General features: G+C 42.1%; 1 protein-coding gene across 7 annotated transcripts in view; it reads right to left on the reverse strand.

The window, feature by feature from the left end:
- Positions 1–8,598, reverse strand: part of kiaa1217 (KIAA1217 ortholog) — a 583,797-nt gene extending 575,199 nt beyond the window's left edge. For 3 of the 7 annotated variants that reach the window (XM_078234202.1, XM_078234192.1, XM_078234256.1), the window contains exon 1: positions 8,242–8,596. In XM_078234202.1, coding sequence (XP_078090328.1) covers positions 8,242–8,314 — 73 coding nt within the window. In that variant the 5' untranslated portion in view covers positions 8,315–8,596. Of the gene's footprint in view, positions 1–8,241 lie in introns of all 7 variants that reach the window. The other 4 variants (XM_078234173.1, XM_078234247.1, XM_078234212.1 and 1 more) reach the window with 2 other exon arrangements.
- Positions 8,599–26,568: the final 17,970 nt, after the last annotated feature.

The following is a 26,568-nucleotide window of genomic DNA, read 5'->3' on the forward strand; positions in this document are numbered from 1 at the left end:
GCAATTTATACGTTACTCTCCAGAACTGAACTCTCCCTTTTACTTTAAATGCAACCACAAATTGCCTGCTCCACGGGTTATTTCTGTCCTTTAAGTAGACACTCACTTCTCCCGGAACCAGTCCAAAGTGATTCTTAGCCCCAAAGGTTTACTTCCATTCCTTTCCTTTCCCAGCCTGATAACTTTTAACCCCAGAACAGCCTTTTACAGTGAGGGGTTTTCCTGGAGATTCTCCCCCCTCGCACAAACTAGACAAATCTTCCAGCTCATTTCAAATCCTCACAAATGTAGTCTTTTCATTCAGACCACAAGCTGTTTTTGGGAGAAATGTTAAACCGAGGCTTGGAGGTACTTGCTTGTCAGATGTACACTGCCAAAGAAATGCCACAGGGGTTGGGCTCTGCCTAGGCACAAATTAGCAATGACTCCTCTTCCTCCACAGACTAACCTTATTCCCATGATAACAAGCAGTTCTTTGTCAAACAAAATAGGCAGCTTACCAAGTACAACACTGAGTAGGACTCTGGATATTCCTGAAGTGGGCATTCAACTCCCTTTACATTTTTTCTTATAGCCAATAGGATGAATAAGATGTCCAGTTTGTTACAAATCAAATAACAAGCAATTTCATACATCAGGATCTGCAAAGTCAATTTCCTGGAATATAACGCCAACTGAGAAGGATAAATATTCTCTGAAAGTTCCCAGTTGCAAGGAATGTGAAATTCTTTCCATTTATGAATAAAGGAGGGGAAGTTCACTTAGTTCAGCAGGATTTCAGGCCAAAAACTATTGTACCTTAATTGAACTTTTTCAAAACATAGATCATTGCAAACAACTCTTCTAATTCCTTATATTGGAACAAATGTATAGAGGCGAGATCAAGGCATTGCCTACCTGACCCAGAAGGTGATACCTCATACAATAATATATATTTTCAAAATTTTACTGTACTGTCAAGCCGTAAAATGTTTATTTCCTGGAGTGGGGCCTTAATTCACAACTTTTCAATGGAGAGTCAAGAATGGAACAAACAGAATCAAGTCAAAAGTGCCCACTGCAGCTTGGTCAGAACAGAGATTTTAAAATACTTGATTACAATTTTGTCTTATTTTGGGCTACAAATATAACACTTCCGAAGAAGGCTCTCAACAAAGTACGTTTTTCCTTAAAAACTAACTGAGCAAGTCTTCTACTCACAGGTAACTTCCAGCTATTCCACAGCAATTTCATTTATGTACATCATTTTAGATTTTTTTCAAAATTATGCACCTATCTCTGTGGTCCACAGTTCATTTTTTTTTCCAAATTCCTTTTCATTTTCTTTTTGGGTCATAGAATTGGCATGCATGCCATTTCCCACTCATCATCAAAGACCTACAGAGCTGCAGACTCTGCAGAAACACAAGTACAAGAATAATTTAAAATTTTGGTGACATTTGGTGCAACACAAAAGATAAAACATTAAAAATCCAAGCCCACCTTTTTACTTAGATTTACACAACAACCACAGTTTTTGGCTGGAACCTTGTGCTGCAGTAAGGATGCATATATGGCGTACATCAAAATAGTGTACTCACGCCATTAATTATCCAGTGCCAAAACTTGTTGGGTCCCTCAGCACCACTCTGCTGTGAGCCTCATAGAATCAGTGAGGGAAACCATAATAGCTCTGCCACCAGCTCTTCCCACTGTCCCCATTATAAAATCAAAGAAACAGTAGCTCAGTGATGGCCCTCTTGCCCAAGTCAAGAACCACTCCAGATACTTGGGCACGAAGGCTAGGTAGACATTCCAGTGTAGTACTGAGGGAGTGGTGCATTGTCACAAGTGCAGTCTTTCAGAATGAGATATTAAGCTGAAGCCCCATCTGTCCTCTCAACCGATGTGTAAGATCCCATGGCATCATTTCAAATTATCCCCCATTGACCTGGCCAATATTTATCCCTCAACCAACAGCACCAAAACAGATTATCTGATCATTGTCACATAGCTGTTTGCAGGAGGTTGTCATATGCAAATCGGCTGCTGCCTTTTCTAAATTACAAAAATACACTTGGCTATAAAGTGCTTTAGACAGCACCTTCCAAACCCATGAATACTTCCAGCTAGAAGGACAAGGGCCGCAGATAAATGGGAACACCACCACCTGCAAGTTCCCCTCCAAGCCACTCACCATCCTGACTTAGAAATATATCGTCGTTCCTTCACAGTCGCTGGGTCAAATTCCTGGAATTCCCTCCCTGACGGCATTGTGGGTCAACCCATAGAACATGGACTGCAACGATTCAAGAAGGCAGCTCACCACCACCTTCTCAAGGACAACTAGAGAGGGGCAATAAATGCTGGCCAGCCAGCGATGCCCATGTTCCACGAATGAATTTAAAAAAAACATCCTACAGTCATAAAAGTTGTTAAATAAATGCAAATCTTTCTTTCCTTTGAATTTGCTGCAATAATGATGTCACGTAAAGCCAATCAGAATAGTGGGGTAAGCTGGCAGCAGTGTGGTTAATATTGACTGTCAAGCACTGCAAAAGTTTAGGGGAGAACCTCAACAAGCTTGAGCATGCATTAGCTTAGCAAGTGCTTAATAGGTTCAGTGGCAATGAGACGGAGTACAGGAAAGAGATAGAGAATTTGGTGAACTGGTGTGACGACAACAATCTCTCCCTCAATGTCAACACTCCTATTCACTCCTATGTCAGGCTCCTATTCATAGGAATAATGGCGTTAAAGGCTGAGCTATGAGACTCATCTACAAACTTCGTGGCCTGGGGATTGGTTCCTCCCACTGCAACTGGATCCTAGACTTCCTAACCCATAGACTGCAGTCAGTAAGGATAGGCAACAAGACCTCCTCCACGATCATCCTCATCACCAGTGCTCCACAAGGCTGTGCCCTCAGCCCCTCACTATACTCCTTATACACCTATGATAGAATGGCCAAATTCCCCTCCAACTCTATTATCAAGTTTGCTGATGACACCACTGTTGTGGGTTGGATTTCAAACAATGATGAGACAGAATACAGGAGAGAGACAGAGAATCTGGTGAACTGGTGCATCGACAATAATTTCTCCCTCAATGTCAATAAAATGAAGGAGATAGTTATCAACTTCAGGAAGCGTCGACATCAATGGGGACGAAGTAGAAATGGTCGGGAGCTTCAAATTTTAGGCATCCAGATCACCGACAACCTGTCCTTGTCCCTCCATGCCGATGCTATATTTAAGAAAGCCCACCAACATCTCTACTATCTCAGGGGGGTAAGGTATGTCTGCTACAACTCTCACCAATTTCTACAGATTCACCATAGAAAGCGTTCTTTCTGGTTGTATCACAGCTCGGTATGGCTCCTGCTCTGTCCAAGACCGCAAGAAACTACAAAGGGTTGTGGACAAAGCCCAGTCCATCACTCAAACCAGCCTCCCACCCACTGACACTGTCCACACTTCCCGCTGTCTCAGAAAAGCTGCCAGCATAATTAAGGACCCCACACACCCCAGACATATTCTCTTTCACTTTCTTCTATCGGGAAAAGGATACAAATGTCTGAGGACATGTTCCAACTGACTCAAGAACAGCATCTTCCCTGCTGCCATCAGACTTTTGAATGGACCTACCTAAGTTGATCTTCCTCTATATCCTAGAGGCGACACGGTGGCACAGTGGTTAGCACTGCTGCTTCATAGCGCCAGAGACCCGGGTTCAATTCCGGCCTCGGATGACTGTCTGTGTGGAGTTTGCGTGTTCTCCCTGTGTCTGTGTGGGTTTCCTCCAGGGGCTCCAGTTTCCTCCCACAGTCCAAAGATGTGCGGGTTAGGTTGATTGGCCATGATAAATTGCCCCTTAGTGTCAGGGGCATTAGCAGGGTAAATTCATGAGGTTGCAAGGATAGGGCTTGGGTGGGATTCTTGTCGGTGCAGGCTCAACGGGCCAAACGGCTCCTTCAGGGATTCTATGAAATTCTATGACTGTAACACTTTAATAGAATAAAACAAAATTTGAGGTGTGTATTTGCAGATGGCAGAGCAGACTAAACACCAGTCAAATATGATGGATGACCCAAGCAGAATTGTTACCCTTTGCAACATTGTAAGCTTTAAGACCTTTGACATCAACTTTTTAAAAGAACTCGAGTTATTTTCATTTTGTGGTTCATTCACCATATCATGGGTGAACTGAAATGTATTAGAACTATAGGCCCAGATAGAATCATCATAGAATCCCTACAGTGCAGAAGGAGGCCATTTGGCCCATTGAGTCTGCACCAACAACAATCCCACTAAGGCTCTATACCCGTAACCCCACATATTTACCCTGCTAGTCCCCCTCTGGCTTACTTTATGATCTATCAACTTTACAGTTCAAACTGCAATGATTCTCCAACTTTGACTTTGTGGATAATTTAACGTATAGGCAGCCAAATAATCCATGCAATACAGCATGGTATCTGTTCTTCACTTAGCTGGTGATTGCAAATATTTTTAGCTGTGCCACTTCCAAACCACTGCACAAATGAACCTTTGGAGGTTCAGGACATTAAAGTTCTGACTTACAGCATTTGGAAGTAAAGTCATATTTCAGGAAATTCCTACCTTATACGTGAATGCTCAGAAAAAAAAATTGATGTGGTTATCTTAAGTAAGGCTTTTAAAGTGATAGTTTTAAGTTTGTTAGCACTTTTTCTCAGAGTCTGAAGGTCATACGTTCAAATTCCATTTCAGGGTCTGACCACACAGCCTAGGTTAGCAAATCACTATAGTATTGAGGAAACGCTGCTTTATCAAAGACTGATTTAAAACCTCATCTGAAAGACAAAGTTTTATTCATCCATTCAGATGGATGTAAACATTTCCGTGGCACTTTACAAAGAGCCAAGAAAATTCTCTTTGCTTCCTGGCTAAAATTCATCCAGTTCAACGCCGGCATCTCCACATCATAAAATTCATCCCTCAGCATCATCACCAAAAGCATTTTGGGAGGACTAACAAAGCAAGGGAATACACAATGAACAGTAGGATAATAGGAAGGAGAGAGGAACCTCGGGGTACATGCCCAAAGGTTCCCGAAGGCAGCAGGGCAGATAGATAAGGTAATTAACACTAGTTAGACCACAGTTCGAGCGCTGTATGTAGTTCTGGTCACCAAACTATAGAAAGGTTGTGATTGCACTAGAAAGGGCGCAGAAGAGATTAATCAGGATGCTGCCTCGGCTGGAGTGTTTCAGCTATGAAGAGAGGCTTGGTAGGCTGGGGATGTTTTCTTGGGGTGGGGCCACGGAGGATCTCATGGAGGAACATAAATAGGGTAGATAGGAAGAAGTTGTGCCCCTTAGTCAATAACAGGGAGCATAGATTTAAGATAAGGAGCAGGAGAGTCGGGAGGCATTGAGGAAAAATGCTTTCACCCAGAGGGTTGTGGGAATCTTGAACTCACTGCCTGAAAGGGTAGTTCAGGCGGGAACTCACAACATTTAAGAAGCATTGAGATGAGCACTTGAAACATCAGAGCACGCAAGGCTATGGACCAAGTACTGGAAAATGGGATTAGAATAGATAGGTGTTTGGCCGGCACAGACATGATGGGCCAAAGGGCCTCTTTCTGTGCTTTAAAACTCTATGGCCAGAATTCTCCAGTCTCGCACACCCTGCTATCGATATTACTCATTTCTCTCACTGCTGTGTGTGGAGCCTGGGCATGTGCAAATTTACTTACATAACAATGCCTACGGTTCAAAAGTAGCCCATTACCTGTGAGGCATCTTGACATGTCCTAAGGGCATGATATAAATGAAAGTGCTCTCTTTGATGTATTAAGGAAATGTACTAACAAAAGGAAACTCATACTTGTCTTTATGCATTTTTTCTGTTTAAATCACATCCATGTCTGTTTAAATTTTCTGTTTAAATCACATCCATGTTCTGGTCGCCACACTACCAGAAGGACGTGGAGGCTTTGGAGAGAGTACAGAGGAGGTTTACCAGGATGTTGCCTGGTATGGAGGGGTTTAGTTATGAGGAGAGGTTGGGTAAACTGGGGTTGTTCTCCCTGGAAAGACGGAGGATGAGGGGAGACTTAATAGAGGTGCATAAAATTATGAAAGGCATAGATAGGGTGAATGGTGGGAAGCTTTTCCCCAGGTCAGTAGTGACATTCACGAGGGGTCATAGGTTCAAGGTAAAGGGGGGGAGGTTTAACACAGATATCAGAAGGACATACTTTACACAGAGGGTGGTGGGGGCCTGGAATGCGCTGCCAGGCAAGGTGGTGGAGGCGGACACACTGGGAACGTTTAAGACTTATCTAGATAGCCATATGAACGGAGTGGGAATGGAGGGATACAAAAGAATGGTCTAGTTTAGACCAGGGAGCGGCACGGGCTTGGAGGGCCAAAGGGCCTGTTCCTGTGCTGTATTGTTCTTTGTTCTCTATGTCAATTGGCTGGCATTGCAATTTCAGCTACACAGAGGTGAAGAATCTCTCTCCAATTGGATAAGAGATCTCAGCTACAACAGTTTGATAGATGAGAGATGCAAAATTAGAATGAAATAAGATGACTATGTACTTCAGTGTTGGAACTTCTTTCATCGCTACATAATTGCTTTCTTTTTAAGTGTTAAAAGGCACAGTTGTAGTCTTTTTAGCAGTCCATAATGTAAAGTTTTAAAAGCAGAGGTTAAGGTTAACTTAATATATGATCATCTTGCTGGTTTGGGACTATAATGTGTACTTGTGACACTAATAAATAAACTTAAACTTAATATAAACCCAAACCACTGAACAACCTCATTCCATTTTCATACCACCCAATCTTAATTTGTCCAAATATTTGTAACATATCAAGTTTGTTTTTGTTGGAAGATAAAACAAAGTTCACAATATAAGACCAAGTGACTGTAACACAACTGCTAGTACAGAACCACAATATTTACAAGTGCCATACTCTTCAGCAACTACGGTGTTCACACACCAGATACTGCATTCTCTCATATAACTAAACATCAAATAGTTATGTTATGTTATGACCATGAACATCACATATAACCCACAAGAGTAACTTTATTCAGTATTTGAAGTAATAGTGCATTGTCGTAACCAAAACTAAAGTAGTCACACCAACTTTCATTCACCCATCAACCCTGTGCTCAATGACCTACAATGACCTCAGTTAAAAACACCTCGATTTTAGAATTCTTATCCTGGTTTTCAAATCCCTTCATGGCTCCACCCCTCCCTTACTCCTCCAGCATCATCATCTTTAGATAGCTTAACTCCCTTAGTTCTGTCCTCATGAGCATTCCCGAGTTTAATTGCTTCCTCATTAGTAGCTATGCCTTCAACAGTCAAGGTCCAATGCAATGCAATTCCCTCCCTAAACTTCTCTTTCCTCTTTTAAGACATCACTTAAAATCTACCCTTTACCCATGCATTTAGTTATCTCGCCTAATATTACCTTATGTGGCTGACTGTTGAACTTTGGTTTACAATACTCCTGTGAAGTGTCTAGGGATGTTCAAGGCCCTATGTAAATAAATACAAGCTGTTGTTATTGAAATAGGCAGTCTTACTAACTGGAGAAATCGCCATACAACAGTGTGCAAGATATTTGTCTCTGCTTTTGTTGTGAAAAGTGCCAGTACATTGGTTACACAGGTGCAGAAGCGATCCACAAGATGAATGGGCACTTTGGAGCATAACTTATCAAGAGAACAAAGACTGTCTGCCATCAGGCGTGCATAAGTTACCAGGGGAAAAATCTCTGTAATATATATATAACAATAGGCACGTAGAAAGAGCATTCTCAGAAATGAAGGATAAAATACCTTGTTATTTTTAAACAGTGAGGTTAAGTATGTAAGAGTACATTCTAACATTGTCAACATAAACCATGTTAATACATATAATGTTTACATTTTGCTTAATGAAGCTGAAGTCAAATATTAATTGTAAATATTGGAATTTTAAGCATGTCTTTGAAAAGAACAGGAATGTTAACACAGCTCCAGGCCATTCACTGTTAAAGCACTGAAGTTAAGTTGGAAGCAGCTAGGGTCGATATTAAGTCTGTAAAGCTATGTAAAACACAACATTCTGTACCACCACTGTACTTCACCCCACAATCACTCACCAAGGATGCGATAAGGTCACCACAGACAGAATTAATTAGTTTACTTTCTGTCAACGACACGTGCCCAAGCTAAGAATAAGTCAAAACTTTTCAAAATAAACACTTACGTGCTACTTTGTAACGATCCTTCGCATCTCCCGGGGGCGGTAGTCCTGCGAACTGAACCCGGTTTCCAGACATTACTGTGGTGATTATATTTTTATTTTTTTGTGTGCCAATCTAAGAGTTCTTCCTGGCCGTGGATTAAATGCGTGTGTTGGGTGTTTTGTACGGGGTGTCAAGTCAGCAAGAAGCGAATTGAGTGCTTTGCAGAGCTCGGGAGAATCGCAGTCCTGTCATGCTCTTCCCCACACTCTCTGGGTCTCATTGAGTGGCGGGCTGCTGTCAGAGTGCAGCGCACTTCACGCGAAGACTGCAGTCCCGGGCCCGCCCATTCGGCTCGCTGGCTGCCCGCCGGCCGGCCGGCTGGAAGCTGCCTGCATTCACCTGGGCAGCTCCTGCTCAAGGGGAGTTGGGGCTAAGACATCAACTCCCCTTGACAGAGGGAGAGAGAGGAAGGGAGGGAGGGGGAAGTGGGTGATCGCGCCGTTCTGAGCGGCGTCCTATCGGTAATTATTAATAACATGATTGCAGCTATACTGCGTCATCTTCAGACCAGTTGCTGCAAGGTTGCTACACGTAAATAGAAAAAAAAGGGCCTGTGTGTTTAAATGTGAAGAGAGAATGTGGGGCGTGCATTAAACTGGTTAAAATATATCACATGCAGATCTTGTATTTTTAGTTTTCCATTGAGACGCTTGTCATTTTTTTTAACCTACCGAAGTCAAATTGCTGCTTCATTGCTCTAAAGTTGGAAACCTTATTTTAATACTTCATGAGCTCTGGGGTGCTGTGCAGATTTAATAGTCGTTTTGTTCCAAATTAATTGATCCAGCGGTTTCTGTCAAGGGAGTGCGCTTTTAAAAAAAATGTAACTTCAACTAGTTACATTTTAAATTCCCAGGCGTGTTTTGAATTGCACCCGTTTTGGCTACATTCACATACTTTACTTTGAAATATCAGCCAATTATTCATTTTGCGGCACATGGCAAAAATATAACACGCCAGTTAAATACTGTTTTTAAATAAATACAACATGCCAGATAAATACTGTTTTGAATAAAAGTGTTAGAATAAACAAGCCAAAGAAACTAAAATGACAATTGTCCTTGAAATGTACCAAATAATAAAACATGTATTTAAATATTTTACTTAACTATTGTATCCATGAACTTGCCATAAAAATATTCTGTGAGTAGTGTACATTAATTTAAGCCAACAATAATGTAAATAAAAGTGAAGTTTTATGCCAAATGTAACCATCAATTCCAGCTTTAAGTTTGGAAGTATAGAATATATATATCCATTGTTAAAACACCTGAAGGTGCGGTTTCATTTTCAGTATACTGAATCTCTGAAACATTACAGAGCAAATGTCAAAATCATTCAAAAGGTCATTTGATTAATTTGTGTTAATTCCCATGCAAAAATGGTGTCTTGACAAAAGCGCTTCTGTGTTTTTTCCTGAGATACCATAAATTATTAATGGTGCACCAAAATTCTTTATGGTCAATGTTTGACTACAGGTTGATATAGTAGATTTGCATCAATTTTGTTTCTCTGTTTTTCTGAATACTGACATGAGTCATTGTTAAGCTGCCCTTGACTGTGTTTTTGTTTCACAACCGTAAAGTGCCCTTTCCCTCTCCCCTTGCCTGTAACAATTATAAGTCGTTCATGGACTTCTTTGTTACCTAAAATTGAGTAGAGTTCAGCTGGGATTTTTCCCCTCCCCACCTCCTGTTATCCCTCCAATGTAAAGCCTCTTCCCTTACCTGTAGTCATTTCCCACCCTCTACCCCCCTTCCTGTGTCTCATTTCCTCTGTTCAACTTGAAATTTTCTTCCATTTCCTCTCATGCTGTCTCCAGGTTCATTTAGTCCATCTTCCCTTTTGTACCTGGGTAACAAGGGAGTGAGTTTATAATCAGAACTGGAAGTGATGGTATTGGTCTTCCTGACACGATGATGGAGGGAATTTTGACTTATCCTTTGGACTAGACAGGCAGTCAGATAACACAAAGATGATTTGGAGCTTGAGGGGAGGACTGCAGAGAGATCTGGTTGTGAACTATGTATATAGGAAAATTGATCCGATGCTGCCGACAGATGATGTCAAAAGGGGCAGTATGGAGAGGATTCAGGGACAAATCCTCTAGAGGTGACTGTAAAATGAATATTGCCATTGTACCATAGGCTGCTCCCCCCTTTGAGGGAGAGTTGACTGGTGGTGATTTAACCTGAGGATCACCATACCTCAGGCACGGGATAAGATGGGGCCTTCATTGGATAACCTCAGTCAGCACGGGGATTGAAGCCACATTGTTGGCGTCACTCCGCATCATGAACCAGCCAACTGAGCTAACCAACCCATGATAGGGAAGCTTATTTTGGAATTAATAGGTTTGGTTGCTAACTTAGAACGTATTCAGGGAGTTTGGTTAGTTATGAAGGTCAGACTTCATTAACATAGGAACTCTGGGCCGCAAGTGGAAAACAGCCATACCTGGGCATTACAATATTTGTTTGCCATGCAAATGCTGAGGCCAACAAAAAGAGGGCAGGGGCCATTCTCAGATATCAGTGTAAATGTTCTCCTCTGCAAGTGAACAGTGAACTGAAACTGGGTGGAGTAAATGTGGCTGCCCCTTTGAGTCCTAAAATGACAGTTTTCATATTAGAAGAGTCCATTTCCTAATTCCTACACTATATAGCTCAGTATAACTCAGATATTAGAGGGATGTTTTTTACACAGAGGGTGGTGGGGACCTGGAATGCGCTGCCAAGTAGGGTGGTGGAGGCAGGCACGCTGACATCGTTTAAGACTTACCTGGATAGTCACATGAGCAGCCTGGGAATGGAGGGATACAAACGATTGGTCTAGTTGGACCAAGGAGCGGCACAGGCTTGGAGGGCCAAAGGGCCTGTTTCCTGTGCTGTACTGTTCTTTGTTCTTTGTTCTTTATATAATCTAAATGGCGGCAAGCTAGTTACAGGGATCCTATCATTACTAGAAGGGGTCATTGATTGGTAATGATAAGCATGAATTAATGAGAAGCCTGGCTTTTCTTTTCCAACCTTGGCCCATGCTTAACAAATATCCCGAATAAGGCTTTGACAAGGCCAATTAACCTTGCACAGTACTTGGTGTTATCTGGGATCCAATTGGTCCATATGGCTAAATACCATGCAGTTTAGTATATTTACCATTGGAACCACTGAGAGGTAACCAAATGAAAGCTTTCAATTGCACCATTCATTGCAGTTAAGAGGAAACATTTCTGAGCGCAGTTTTTAAAAAAATATTTGGTTTTGGGTTAGGTGCAATGTCTAAAAGGTTTGAGGAATGCACTGTTGTTTTGATAGTTCCTTTTAAAGCTGTTTTTCTTCTTGTGGATTTCCTCGTGTTTCAGTATAAAAAGTGGCATGTCAAGTAAATGTGTGCGGGATTGATGGAAGTTACAGTGACGTTGCAGGCAATTTTATTAAGCTGTGATTTGATTTTTCAAAAAAAAATTGTTTAAATTAGTTTTTTTGAGAGCAACAAAGCAAACCGGTAGATTCTGGGGAATAGGTATAACATAAGGATTTATACAGATAAACTGATTAGCATGTACAATCATTATTATTACAAACTAGTATTCCAGTTGTCATACACTCATGAAAAGCTTCTGAAATCCATGCACTAAGCTGCTCCAGTTCCTTGTTGATTGAGGAATAATGGCATATAAACAATACTTGTAATCCCTACAATACAACCAAGTGATTTTGTTTTGACTGATCACTTATCGTAATCAGAAAACAGCAACTTGCATTCATATTTGCCTTTAAAACAATAAAACATCTTAGAGAGGAAATAGGATGGATGTCAGTCCTTTTGTGGGAGCTTTCAGACAGGTGGATGCAAGCCTACAAAGCTCTGAGGAGATTTTTCAATCCAGGAAGGGATGTCAAAAAGAGCAGGGGCAAGGCTTTGCTGGCAGAAGAGAACAGGTAAAGGAGATGAGGTTCATATGGTGGCACAGTGGTTAGCACTGCTGCCTCACAGCACCAGGGACCCAGGTTCAATTCCGGTCTCGGGTCACTGTCAGTGTGGAGTTTGCACATTCTCCCTGTATCTGCGTGGGTTTCCTCCGGGTGCTCCAGTTTCCTCCCACAGTCCAAGGATGTGCAGATTAGATTGATTGGCCATGCTAAATTGACCCTAGTGTCAGGGGATTAGCAGGGTAAATATGTGGGGTTACGGGAATAGGGCCTGGGTGGGATTGTCGTTGGTGCAGACTCGATGGGCCAAATGGCCTTTTTCTGCACTGTAGGGACTCTATGGATTGGATTGAGCATGACGTAGATGGACACATAAAATTGGAAAAGGTTACAGAAGTGGCATGATGCTGTGGTGTAATTTGGACAGGAATTTTAAATTAAATCTGTTAGAAAATGGGGAGCCAATAAGGGTCACTGAGGGTGAGCAAGTCTTAGTGCAGACAAAGATGAAGATGGCGGAAGTATAAATAGTCAAAAGGTCATGTAAGGCAGATGTTGGACAGGCATGGCATGGATGAGTTGATAGAGCTTCATTGATGATGGAGATGAGCAGTGCTATGGAAGTGGAATTTGGCAATCTCCATAGTGAAAAGAAGGAGTATAAGAAGTTTAGTTCAATGTCAAATAAAATGGTTCAGTCTTCGAAAGAAGCTATGGAATCAGTGGAAAGGCTGCAAAGTCTTTCTGATGTTCAATTAGGAACTTTTGGTTCATCCATGATTTGATATTCGACAGTTGGGCTGACAGCATGGAGTTAGTTGAAGAAATATGTTGTTAGTATAAGTGGAAGTGGGCGACATGCTTACAGATGTTGGCACATAAGTGTATCCTGTAGATGAAGGAAGGATGAGGATCAAGGAAGGATCCTTGGGGAGCTTATTTCTTTTATTCATTCGTGGATGGGGGAGTCACTGCTTATCCCTGATTGCCCTTGAAAAGGTGGTGGTGAGTTGCCTTCTTAAACCACTGCAGTCCATGTGATATAGGTTAACCTATTAGGGAGGGAGTTCCAGGATTTTGACGCAGCGACAGTGAAGGAACAGTGATATATTTCCAAGTCAGGATGATAAGTGGCTTGGAGGGGAATTTTTAGGTGGTGGTGTTTCCTTGCATCTGATGCCCTTGTTTTTCTTGATGTTTGAAGTTTAAAAGTTTACATTAACACTGCAATGAAGTTACTGTGAAATTCCCCTAGTCGCCACAGTCCGGCGCCTGTTCGGGTCAATGCACCTGACCAGCACATCTTTCAGATTGTGGGAGGAAACTGGAGCATCTGGAGGAAACCCACACAGATAGTGACCCAAGCCGGGAATCGAACCCGGGTCCCTGGCGCTGTGAGGCAGCAGTGCTAACCACTGTGCTATTGTGCCGCCACGATGGTAGTGGGTTTGGAAGATGCTGTCTAAGGAGTATTGGTGAGTTGCTGCAGTGCATCCTGGAAATGGTACACACTGCTGCTGCGCATCAGTTGTGGAGGGAGTGAGTGCTTGTGAATGTTGAGAGGTCAATCATCTCAGACAAGGATATCACAGCAGGTGTTCCTTGGGGTAGTGTGCTCAACTCATCTCCAGTTGCTTCATCGATTCTAACCATCATAACGACAGAAGTATGGGTGTTTGCTGATGATTGCAGTGTTCAGTACCATTTGCGATTCATCAGATTGTGAAGCAGTCACTGCCTGCATGCAGCAAGACCTGGATAATATTCAGTCTTGAACTGCGAAGTGATATGTAACGTTTACACCGCACAAGGTGCCAGACGATGATCCAACTAGAGAGAATCTAACCATTTCCTCTTGACTGCCAACAACATTACCATAGCAAATCCCCCACTAACATCATCCTGAGGGTTACCATTAACCAGAAACCTAACAAGACCAACCAATAATCTCTCCCTCAAAGTCAACAAAACAAAGGAAATAATCATTGAAGTGTAGTGAAGGGCAGGCCCCTGTCTACCTCAATGGGGATGAAGTTGAAGTGGTCAAGGGCTTCAAGTTTTTAGGTGTCCAGATCACCAACAACCTGTCCTGGTCCCTCCATGTGGATACTATAGTTAAAAAAGCCCACCAACATCTCTACTTTCTCAGGAGGCTAAGGAAATTTGGCACATCCACAACAACTCTCAGCAACTTCAACAGATGCATCATAGAAAGCATTATTTTTGGTTGTATCATAGTTTGGTATGGCTCCTGCTCTGCCCAAGACTACAAGAAACTACAAAGGATCATAAATGAAGCCCAGTCCATCACTCAAACCAGCCTCACATTCATTGACACTGTCTACATTCCCACTGCCTTGGAAAAGCAGCCAGCATTATCAAGGACCCCACGCACCCCGGACATTCTCTCTTCTACCTTCTTCTGTCGGGAAAAAGATACAAAAGTCTGAGGACACGTACCAACCGACTCAAAATCAGCTTCTTCCCTGCTGCCATCAGATCTTTGAATGGACCTACCTTGCATTAAGTTGATCTTTCTCTACATCCTAGCTATGACTGTAACACTACATTCTGCACTCTTTCCTTTCCTTCCCTATGTATGGTATGCTTTGTCTGTGTAGCATGCAAGAAACAATACTTTTCACTGTATACTAATACATATTGCACTTTGGAAGGACAAACCAAAGAAGAACGTACAGGGTAAATGGTAGGACTCTGAAGAGTGCAGTTGAACAGAGGGATCTGGGAATACAGGTACAGAGTTCCCTAAAAGTGACGTCACAGGTGGATAGGGTCGTAAAGAGTGCCTTTGGTACATTGGCCTTTATAAATCGGAGTATCGAGTATAAAAGTTGGAGTGTTATGGTAAGGTTATATAAGGCATTGGTGAGGCCAAATTTGGAGTATTGTGTACAGTTTTGGTCACCTAGTTACAGGAAGGATGTAAATAAGATTGAAAGAGTGCAGAGAAGGTTCACAAGGATGTTGCCGGGACTTGAGAAGCTGAGTTACAGAGAGAGATTGAATAGGTTGGGACTTTATTCCCTGGAGCGTAGAAGATTGAGGGGAGATTTGATAGAGGTGTATAAGATTTTGATGGGTATAGATAGAGTGAATGCAAGCAGGCTTTTTCCGCTGAGGCTAGGGGAGAAAAAAACCAGAGGGCATGGGTTAAGGGTGAAAGGAGAAAAGTTTAAAGGGAATATTAGCGGGGGCTTCTTCATGCAGAGAGTGGTGGGAGTGTGGAATGAGCTGCTGGATAAAGTGGTAAATGCGGGGTCACTTTTAACATTTAAGAAAAACTTGGACGGGTTCATGGATGAGAGGGGTGTGGAGGGATATGGTCCAAGTGCAGGTCAGTGGGACTAAGCATAAAATGGTTCGGCACAGACAAGAAGGGCCAAAAGGCCTGTTTCTGAGCTGTAATTTTCTATGGTTCTATGGTTCTATGTGACAATAATAAATCCAATCTAAATACTGTGGCTACAAGAGCAGGGACTTCTGTGGCGAGTAATTTGCCTTGTGACTCTACTAAGCCTATCTAAAAGTCAAATGTCGGGATTGTGATGTTGTTGTGGAATATCTAAGGACACTCAACACAGAGTCGGCTGTAGGTGAACCAAGCAGCAATTTATTCAATACAAGTGTGCATACAGAGGATAGCACCCAAGAGGCCATTCAAAGTTACAGTTTCTTCCTGAGTGAACATTGACTGAGTGGGCAAATGCAATATAATGTGGGTGAATGTGAAGTTATCCACTTTGGTGGCAAAAACAGGAAGGAAGATTATTATCTGAATGGTGGCAGTTTAGGAAAAGGGAGAGTGCAACGTGACCTGGGCGTCATGGTGTAACAGTCGCTGAAGGTTTGCATGCAGGTACAGCAGGCGGTGAGGAAAGCTAATGGCCATACTGGCCTTCATAGCAAGAGGATTTGATAAAACGAGTTATACAGGGCCTTGATGACTCCACACCATGAGTATTGTGCGTAGTTTTGGTCTCCTAGTCTGAGGAAGGACATTCTTGCTAATGAGGGAGACCAGCAAAGATTCACCAGATTGATTCCCAGAATGGCAGGACTGACATATGAAGAGAGACTGGATCAACTGGGCTTGAACTTACTGGAATTTAGAAGAGTGAGAGGGGATCTCATAGAAACATATAAAATCCTGATGGGACTGTACAGGCTAGATGCGGGAAGAATGGTCCTGATGTTGGGGGAGTCCAGAACTAGGGGTCACAGTCTAAGAATAAGGGGTAAGCCATTCAGGATTGAGATGAGGAAGAACTTCTTCACTCAGAGAGTTGTGAACCTGTCAAATTCTCTATCACAGAAAGCTGTTGGGGCCAGTTCATTAGATATGTTCAAGAGGGCGCTGGACATGGCCCTTGGGGCTACAGGGGTCAAGGAGTATGGAGACAGAGTGGGACACTGAAAGTGCAGGATCAGCCATGATCATATTGAATGGTGGTGCAGGCTCAAAGGGCCAAATGGCCTATTCCTGCACCTATTTTCTATGTTTCTATATATTTATTCCATCATTGACTCACTTTGCTCTTGCCTCACAATTCTAATTCTAAATGTCTAATCTCAGATGAAGTCACATAATGACCTGACCTTTAACGCACACAATGCCAGCAATTTATTCAAAATACTTCACCTAGGCTGATAATTTACTGCATTGTCCAGTCATCTGCTTATCTTGGCCTGACCCTGAAGTCAGACAAAAACTTCTGATCAGTCATCCACTTTTCTTAGTCTGACCAAAAGGTCACATTCCTTACAACGCCTACTTTAGTGATCCTTTGTAGCACAAGCACTTTTAAGTCATATGCCAGCAATTTGGTCAAGTCTGAATATTCCATTGTACCCCACCTCAGATGGAATACTCTCCATTTTCCCAATGAGTGGGCTCCCAACAATACTCAAGAAGCTCTGTGTCTGCTTGATTGGCACTCTATCTACCAACTTAAACGTTCACTCTCTCTGCCCCCAGCACATGTCAGAGTAACAGATGACATTTAAGAAACTGTTTGATGTAGCAACAGAAGAGACTTAATTGTCATATAGGATTACCAGCAGTAAATGAGTACAGGATCCCAATTAGACAAGCAGCCTGGTGACAGAGCAGCGAGTGTGGTTGGGGGTGGGGGGGGGTGATGTGGTTTAGAGAAGATAGTATAATTTATTGATGAAGGAGCTTGGTCAAGCAGCAGATAATTCATAGGCTATGAAACAAAATTCTAGGTTGCAGAAGTGCTCGTAAGGTCAAATGAGAACTTGGTGCCATTGCTGGCAGAGATTAAGGACAGGGCAATAGGAGCTGGGGTTGGCTGCTGTTGAAGACTTCTGTAGCAAATAGGCAGTCTTCCATTTTTATGTTGCAAAACTTTCCACCTGGATGAGAGAGAAAATAATGACCCCCGCCCCACACACACATCATATGAGAAGTAATACAGTATGATGGAAGAAAAGATGTCTGAAATAAGAGGAAAGGGAAAAATTATTGAATTGATTTATTATTGTCATGTATTGGGATACAGTGCAAAATGTTGTTTCTTGCGAGCTGTTACAGACAAAACATAAAGTACATAGGGGAGAAGGAAAGGATACGGTGCAGAATATAGTGTTGCAGTTACCAATAGGATGAGGAGAGAAATCAGCTTAATATGTGATAGGACCATTCAAAAGTCTGATGGCAGCAGGGAAGAAGCTGTTCTTGAATCGGTTGGTTCGTGTTTTTAGACTTTTGTATCTTTTTCACGACGGAAGAAGGGAGTATGTCCGGGGTGCGTAGGGTCCTTGATTTGCTGGCTGCTTTCCCGAGGCAGTGAGAAATGTAGATGGAGTCAATGGATGGGAGGCGGGTTTGCATGATGGACTGGGCTACGTTCACAATTCTTTGTGGTTGTCTTTCTTACGGTCCTGGTCAGAGTAGGAGTCATACCAAGCTGTGATACACCCGGAAAGGATGCTTTTTATGGTCCATCTGTAAAAATTTGTGAGAGTCGTAGTGGACGTGCCGAATTTCCTTCGTCTTCTGAGAAAGTAGAGGCGTTGTAGGTTTTCTTAACTATAGCGTGAGTGTGGAGGGACCAGGTCAGACTGTTGGTGATCTGAACACCTAGAAACCTGAAGCTCTCAACCATTTCCACTTCATCATCTTTAATGTAGACAAGGGCATGTCCTCCACTACATTTCCTGAAGCCGATGACTATCTCCTTCATTTGATTGACATTGAGGGTGAGATTATTGTCATTGCACCATTTCACCAGATTCTCTATCTCTTTCCTGTACTCTGCCTTGTCATTGTTTGAGATCCGACGCACTACAGTGGTGTCATCAGCAAACTTGAAAATTGAGTTGGAGGGGAATTTGACCACACAGCCATAAGTGTATGAGGAATATAGTAAGGGGCTGAGGATACAGCCTTGCGGTGTCCTCAGTGTTGAGGATAATCGTGGAGGAAGTGTTGTTACCTATCCTAACTGATTGCGGTCTGTGGGTTGGGGAAGTCTAGGATCCAGTCACAAAGGGAGGAGCTGAGCCCCAGGCCACAGAGTTTGGAGATTAGGTTTGTTGGGATAATGGTGTTGAAGCTGAGCTGTAGTCAATAAAAAGGAATCTGACATAAGTATCCTTGTTGTCCAGGTGTTCCAGGGTTGAGTGTATGACCAGGGAAATGGTGTCTGCTGTGGATCTGTTGGGGTGATAGGCGAACTGTAGTGATCTAGGCAACCTAGGAACTGGAGTTGATTTGTGCCATGACTAACCTTTCAAAGCACTTCATAATGATGGATATCAGAGCTATTGGGCGGTAGTCAGTAAGGCATGCTGCCTGGCTTTTATTTGGTATAGGGATGATGGTTGTCTTCTTGAAGCAAGTAGGGACCTCAGGTTGGAGGTGTAAAGATAGGTTAAAGATGTCGGCGTTTACCCCTGCCAGCTGGTCCATGCAGGATCTGAGTGCTCATCTGGGTATCCCATCTGGGCCAGTCGCTTTACATTGGTTAACTTTCAAGAAGGCTGATCAGATGTCTGCAATGGTGACCTCAGATACTGGTTCAGCCAAGGCTGTCAGAGTGGGTGTCCTCTCGCTGACCTCTTCTCAAAACGACAATAGAATACATTGAGCTCATCAGGGAGGGGTGCATTGTTGTTGGCAATTCTACTCATCTTCACCTTGTAAACTGCAATGTCATGTAGACCTTGCATTAATTGGTGGGTGTTCGTGTGCCTAGCCTGGGACTCTAGCTTGGTTCGGTATTGTCTCTTGGCATCTTTGATGGTTCTCCGTAGGTTGTATCTAGATTTCTTGTGTGGGTCAGGATCACTCAACTTGAATGCCTCAGCCGTGTTGTTCTCTGGGAAACCAAACACAAAATGAGTGATTTCTCAGGAAAGAACTAATGGATGATACAGTGTGTCTCAAAGTTTGTTTAAAGTGATGTACTCATGTTTGAAATTAAACCGGGAATGTAGTTTCTTCCCTGGTGATGTTGAGAGAAGAAAACATCAAGAGTTGGAAAAGAGAAAAAGAGTGATGGAAGAGTAAGAAATAGAATGAGCTGAGATTGAAGCATGAGCAGAAAATATGAATCCTGAATCTGCAAAAGGGTCATTGAATTTGATACCTAATGTTGGAGCAGGATGAAATAGTAGAAGTAAATAGGTCATCTATTCTTGAAAAGAGAATCTCTCAACTCCAATATGGATCAGTAAAGGAACAAGTTGCAAAGTCCTATCAAACATATGAGCCTAAGTCATAATATTTCATTTTCTTCCTTAATCTATATTCTAAACCTTGCGGAAAGATAAACGTGAATAATTGGATTTCTCGAGATTGATATAGGCAGCCATCAATCATATTATTCCACTCATTTTGGCATCAAATTCAATCTTTATAACTCATCATCTGTTCAGAGAGTGCTTAAAATGTATTTTTTGTATGTTGGCTATGTAAATAATTGTTTACGGAAACCTATTTTCATTGAGGACTCTACAGGTCAGTATCTATACCAAGTGCTTTCAGGCAGTAATATAAATGTTGTAACTAGGTTGAGAGCAGGGAACGTACTAATGGGATGTCTAACAGTACAGATTCCTCAACAGGTAGGAGAAAGAAATAGTCCTAATCTTGGGACTCCTGTCTGTTGAAGTTTTCCTGCAAAACTGTTTGACACAACTACTGCAGAGGAGCTCTTCATCTATCAACGTGAATTTTCCACTTTTCACCCAAATATTAGGCTAATACTGCCCAAACACATTTAACCTGAATATTTTATGGGGAAAAGGGGACTTCTATCCCATTTAGTCTTTCCTGAATTTATCCATTTGATTATAAGTCCCAGGAACAGGCCTGATCTAATCCTCATAAATGCAACTGATGTTCAAATATTCCTGTCGATATTTTTGTTGCCTTCCTCCAAAATATTCATATTAACATCTGTCATCTGGCAACCTTTCAAATTTGTCTAGAGAATGAACATATTCGCTCGAGTTTTATCTTCAGCAGTAGACTGCATGCACATGGAGCAGGTGGCTTTTATATTTTAACGTCTGGCAGTTTCACATGGGTAGTTTTCTGTTTCAGGAAGCATGTCACTTTGAGAGAGGCAAGCAGAGAGAGCAAAAGCCTACTTTGTGAAATATCAGCCCAACTAAATGTAATGCTGGTATATTGCCTATTGGATCTTTGCTAGCTTTTTATATGTTGATTTGATTGTCTCATTTTAAATAAAGGCGCACTTTTGTAAACTGGGGTAATATTCCATCGCTGATGTATATGCACCCACATCTAGTTTGAGCTACGTGCATCAGGACTGTCCTCTTTGAATAGGCTGCCTTTTTTTTTGTTTCTCTATTTTAAGCATATACTGGTCCACTACAAAACTCCTGTAGTCTGAGATGTGGTGCATGTTCAGTCTTGTCATTAGTATTGTATTCGATGCAGAATTTTTCATCAACATAGGTTAATGATGATCAACCTATCTAATTTTGAAGGTTTTATAGGAACCGGAGTGTCACATTAGTAGTATCATTAGGGACACTTGTTTATCAGTTTGGGAATGGTCAGGGCATGTGCTGTGGGAGCCAGGAGAGGGAAGACTTTGAGCCCAGGAGTATTGAGGAAATTGGAGATGGCAAGGTCTGGTAGCCTGGGAAGGTCGGGGAAAAGGAGCAAAATTGCCCCTAACCCCTTCAGGACTATTTCTTTCTCCTATCTGTTGAGGAATCTGTACTGTTAGACATCCCATTAGTACTTTCCCTGCTCTCACCCTCATTACAACATTAATATTACTGCCTGAAAGCACTTGGTATAGATACTGACCTGTAGAGTCCTCAATGAAAATAGGTTTTCGTAAACAATTATTTACATAGCCAACATACAAAAAATACATTTTAAGCACTCTCTGAACAGATGATGAGTTATAAAAATTGAATTTGATGCCAAAATGAAGGGAATAATATGATTGACGGCTGCCTATATCAATCTAGAGAAATCCAATTATTCACGTTTATCTTCCCGCAAGGTTTAGAATATAGATTCAGGAAGAAAATGAAATATCATGACTTTTCTGTTAAAGAAAAACAATATATTCTTCATGAAATTATTTTATTTTGATCTCCAAATGTCAGTGAAATAACCTAAATGTGTTATTGATGTCTAACCGTGAACAAAGAACCTGTTAGTATGTCAAATGTGAGACATGCCTGAAATAAATCTCCAAAGTCTCTTAGAAAAATCAAAAACCCTTCTCCAGTCCTAACACTTCAGTATTCTACTTCAATTCAGAAACTTACTGAAATTTGTTGAGAATTTTCCATAAAATGCATATGCTCAGACATGGTTAGAAAAATCTTTACTTATTCTGAGGTATAATAACTCCAAGAGTCAGCTGTAAAGGAACAGTGTTTTTATTGCACAAAATAAAGTGAATCAAAACCCTTTGGTGAACTCAACTGGGACAAATGGAATAATAGACCCACTCAGGGGCCTGCTTTATACAGTGCTTAGTGTATGAGCTCCACCTGGTGAGTTAATTACCAATCGCCAGGTAGCTTGTATTCAATGAGTCCTACAGGCAGGTCAATCAGTGATTCCCCGTGCAAGTCATGGGGGAAAAATCCAGCTAAAGCCCAGACACTAGGGTAGGTTGATATTGAAGCAAAATCTTCAAAGAAGCCATGAAAAGACACAAGTCAATGAAATGAGTAAATGTAATTTTGCTGCTGTGAAACATTTAACTTTTTGTTTAACATCTTATTTTTTGACATTAGATGGTTCAGTTACTGAAAAAATAGTGTAATTCTGAGACAATTGTGTATTTTTTTCAAAATAGTTTGAGTAACAAGATTTGGTCGAGACAGGTTGTTGGCATGTTAGAGTTATGAGATGGACCCAATGACAATTTGTTCTTGGATGGGTAGTTCCCACCATTATGCTTGAAACCACTATGTTGACACAGTATTTTTGAATCAGAAATATTGGTATAAAATTAGCGCAAACTGCTATAGATATGAAGCATGCACTATGTGTAATATTATAGAAAATTTCAAAACAACCATGATCCTTTCTCAATAGACATAACACTACTTACTATATTTTGTCTTTAACAGGCACGACTCTCTGAAATTGTATGGTTGTTGTTCTGTGTGCTTTACCATCAACCCAATGGACATAGTTGAGTATGTTTTTCTTCCACCTTTAGTTGTACATTCTCTGCACGCCTTCACCTCTCCTGAGCCTGATAAGCCACAAGGGCAAAATTGCCAAAATAAAATCCTCCCATTCTTGTATTTCAAATGGTGTTGGTTCAACTGACCAATGCCGTGAATGACATGCAAGTGCTAATGGTGTTAATAGCATAGCATGTTAATATAGTTTGGGGGGAGGGGGGAATGGAGCCCAAATTGGGGTATTACGTGTGCACGTACGATGGGTCTAGGCAGCAGATGGTTGACTGTCTGCCCCTGTTATGCCTGCACCCAGGTGTTTTTGGAGAGGAAGCACGAAATGGCCATCAGTACACTTGAGACCTTCTGTGACCGATAGGTGCCATAGGGGCAATGAAGTTTATTCCTTTTTTGCAATAACCTGAAAGTGCCCCTTGAATGAGTTATTCATTTGTTTAATTGTTTGATTTTTGTTCTTTCTAAACAGTATGGAGAGACACTTAGTGGTGGTGAGTTAGAACATAGAACATTACAGTGCAGTACAGGCCCTTCGGCCCTCGATGTTGCGCCGATCAGTGAAACCAATCTAAAGCCCATCTAACCTACACTATTCCAATATCATCCATATGTTGTGGAGTTAGGAGCCATACATTTGTAATGTAATCCTATTTACCAGGATGTTGCCTGGTATGGAGGGCATTAGCTATGAGGAGAGGTTGGAGAAACTTGGTTTGTTCTCACTGGAACGACAGAGGTTGAGGAGTGACCTGATAGAAGTCTACAAGATTATGAGGGGCATGGACAGAGTGGATAGTCAGAAGCTTTTTCCCAGGGTGGAAGAGTCAATTACTAGGGGGCATAGGTTTAAGGTGCAAGGGGCAAGGTTTAAAGGAGATGTGCGAGGCAAGTTATTTACACACAGGGTGGTGGGTGCCTGGAACTCGCTGCCGGGGGAGGTAGACCTGGGTTCGATTCCCGGCTTGGGTCACTGTCTGTGCAGAGTTTGCATGTTCTCCCCGTGTCTGTGTGGGTTTCCTTCGGGTGCTCCAGTTTCCTCCCACAGCCCAAAGATGTGCAGGTTAGATGGATTGGCCATCCTAAATTCTCCCTCAGTGTACCTGAACAGGTGTCGGAGTGTGGCGACAAGGGGATTTTCACAGTAGCTTCATTACAGTGTGAATGTAATCCTACTTGTGACTAATAATAAACTTTAACTTTAACTTTAGTGGAAGCAGATACGATAGTGACTTTTAAGGGGTGTCTTGACAAATACATGAATAGAAGGATATGGTCCCCAGAAGAATAGGGAGTTTTAGTTCAGACAGGCAGCATGGTCGGAGCAGGCTTGGAGGGCCGAAGGGCCTGTTACTGTGCTGTAATTTTCTTTGTTCTTTGTCTCACTTTGTGAATTAATCTAAAATGAGATGAAGATGAATTTGTTCTCCTCCTCCACCACTGGCTACAGAAAATTAACGTTTATTAGTCACAAGTAAGGCTTACGTTAACACTGCAATGAAGTTACTGTGAAATTCCCCCAGTCGCCCCAGTCCAGTGCCTGTTGGGTCAATGCACCTAACCAGCACGTCTTTCAGAATGTGGGAGGAAACCAGAGCACCCGGAGGAAACCCAGAAACTGCAGACACAGGGAGAATGTGCAAACTCCATACAGACAATGCAGACAGCTGAACGTTCTGGCATTTGCAATCATTTACAAGGACTACCTGAACTACTAAATAATACTGCAAAATGGCAAATCTACATATCAGAGACAAATTCACATACAATGAAAACAATTTTGAACATTTATTGCTATTTTTTCTTTCAACAACCTTTTGATATTTAATTTTTCCCAAGGACCTCAAATATTCAAGAATCTTTAAGCCTCTACATTCCCTTTGTTCATTTATAGCTCCCAATGTAGTTATTCACAAGACTGGCATATTACCTTTTAAGTTCAGAAATTAATTCAAATGTATAGTAATGAAATATAAAAGAGAAGGAGCAAGAGAACTAATACTTATATTTTAACTGGTTGATTTGATAGATGGCAAGTGGTTGTTAGCAACTTGGATTGCGTGAATGGGATATAATAGTAGTTTATGACTCCTCATTTATAGTATAACGGTAAGTAATATGAATATTTTAATTAGAAACTATAATGGCTAGATTGTGGATTGATGATACTACTGTGAAATGTTTTTTGCCAACAGTGTTCTCAGTTCTTTGCTCTTTCACCTCTAAGAAATTCCAGAACAAAACCACCATGGAGTTGCATTACATTTAATTAATGTTGTACATGCATTGGTTTATAATGTACATACTACAGGTTCAAATTGTCCATTCTCTATCATCAATAAGGTGATGGAAGGGGTCATCAACAGTGCTAGCAAGTGGCACTTGCTTAGAAAGAACCTGCTCACTGATGCTCAAATTGGGTTCTGCCAGAGTCACTCAGCTCCTGACCTCGTTACAGCCTTGATTCAAACATGGAGAAAAGAACTGAACTCCAGGGATGAGGTTAGAATGCCCTTGACATAGAGGCAGCATTTGCCCAAGTGTGGCATCAGAGAGTCCCAGCAAAACTGGTGTCAAAGGGAATCAGTGAGGGCAGGTGGAAGAAGATGGAAGTGTGGGGAGCGGAGCAAAATCTCTCTGCTGGTTGGAGTCATACCTGCTCCTAAGGGAAATGGTTATGGTTATTGGAGGTCAATCATCATCTCAGTTCCAGGACATCACTGGAAGAGTTTTTCAGGGTGTGTCCTAGGCCCAAGCATCTTCAACTGCTTCACCAATGACTTTCCTTCCATTATAAGGTCAGAGGTGAGGATGTTCACTGATGACTGTGCAATGTTCAGCACCATTCATGACTCCTGAGATACTGAAGCAGTCCAAATGAAGCAAGATCTGGACAATATCCAGGCTTGGGCTGACAAGTGGCAACTAACATTCATGCCACACAAGTGCAGGCAATGACAATCTCCAGCAAGAGAGGATCTAACCATTGCCCCTTGACTTTCAATTGTATTGCTATCACCAAATCCCCTTAGCCATATAAATACTGTGGCTACAAGAACAGGGCAGAGGCTAGGAGTTCTGTGGAGTTTATAGAACATAGAACATAGAAAGCCACAGCACAAACAGGCCCTTCGGCCCACAAGTTGCGCCGATCACATCCCCACCTCTAGGCCTATCTATAGCCCTCAATCCCATTAAATCCCATGTACTCATCCAGAAGTCTCTTAAAAGACCCCAACGAGTTTGCCTCCACCACCACCGACGTCAGCCGATTCCACTCACCCACCACCCTCTGAGTGAAAAACTTACCCCTGACATCTCCTCTGTACCTACCCCCCAGCACCTTAAACCTGTGTCCTCTCGTAGCAACCATTTCAGCCCTTGGAAATAGCCTCTGAGAGTCTACCCTATCCAGACCTCTCAACATCTTGTAAACCTCTATCAGGTCACCTCTCATCCTTCGTCTCTCCAGGGAGAAGAGACCAAGCTCCCTCAACCTATCCTCATAAGGCATGCCCCCCAATCCAGGCAACATCCTTGTAAATCTCCTCTGCACCCTTTCAATGGCTTCAACATCTTTCCTGTAATGAGGTGACCAGAACTGCGCGCAGTACTCCAAGTGGGGTCTAACCAGGGTCCTATAAAGCTGCAGCATTATCT

The sequence above is a fragment of the Mustelus asterias genome, chromosome 2, assembly GCF_964213995.1.
Source record: "Mustelus asterias chromosome 2, sMusAst1.hap1.1, whole genome shotgun sequence".
NCBI classification, from domain to species: Eukaryota; Metazoa; Chordata; class Chondrichthyes; order Carcharhiniformes; family Triakidae; genus Mustelus; species Mustelus asterias.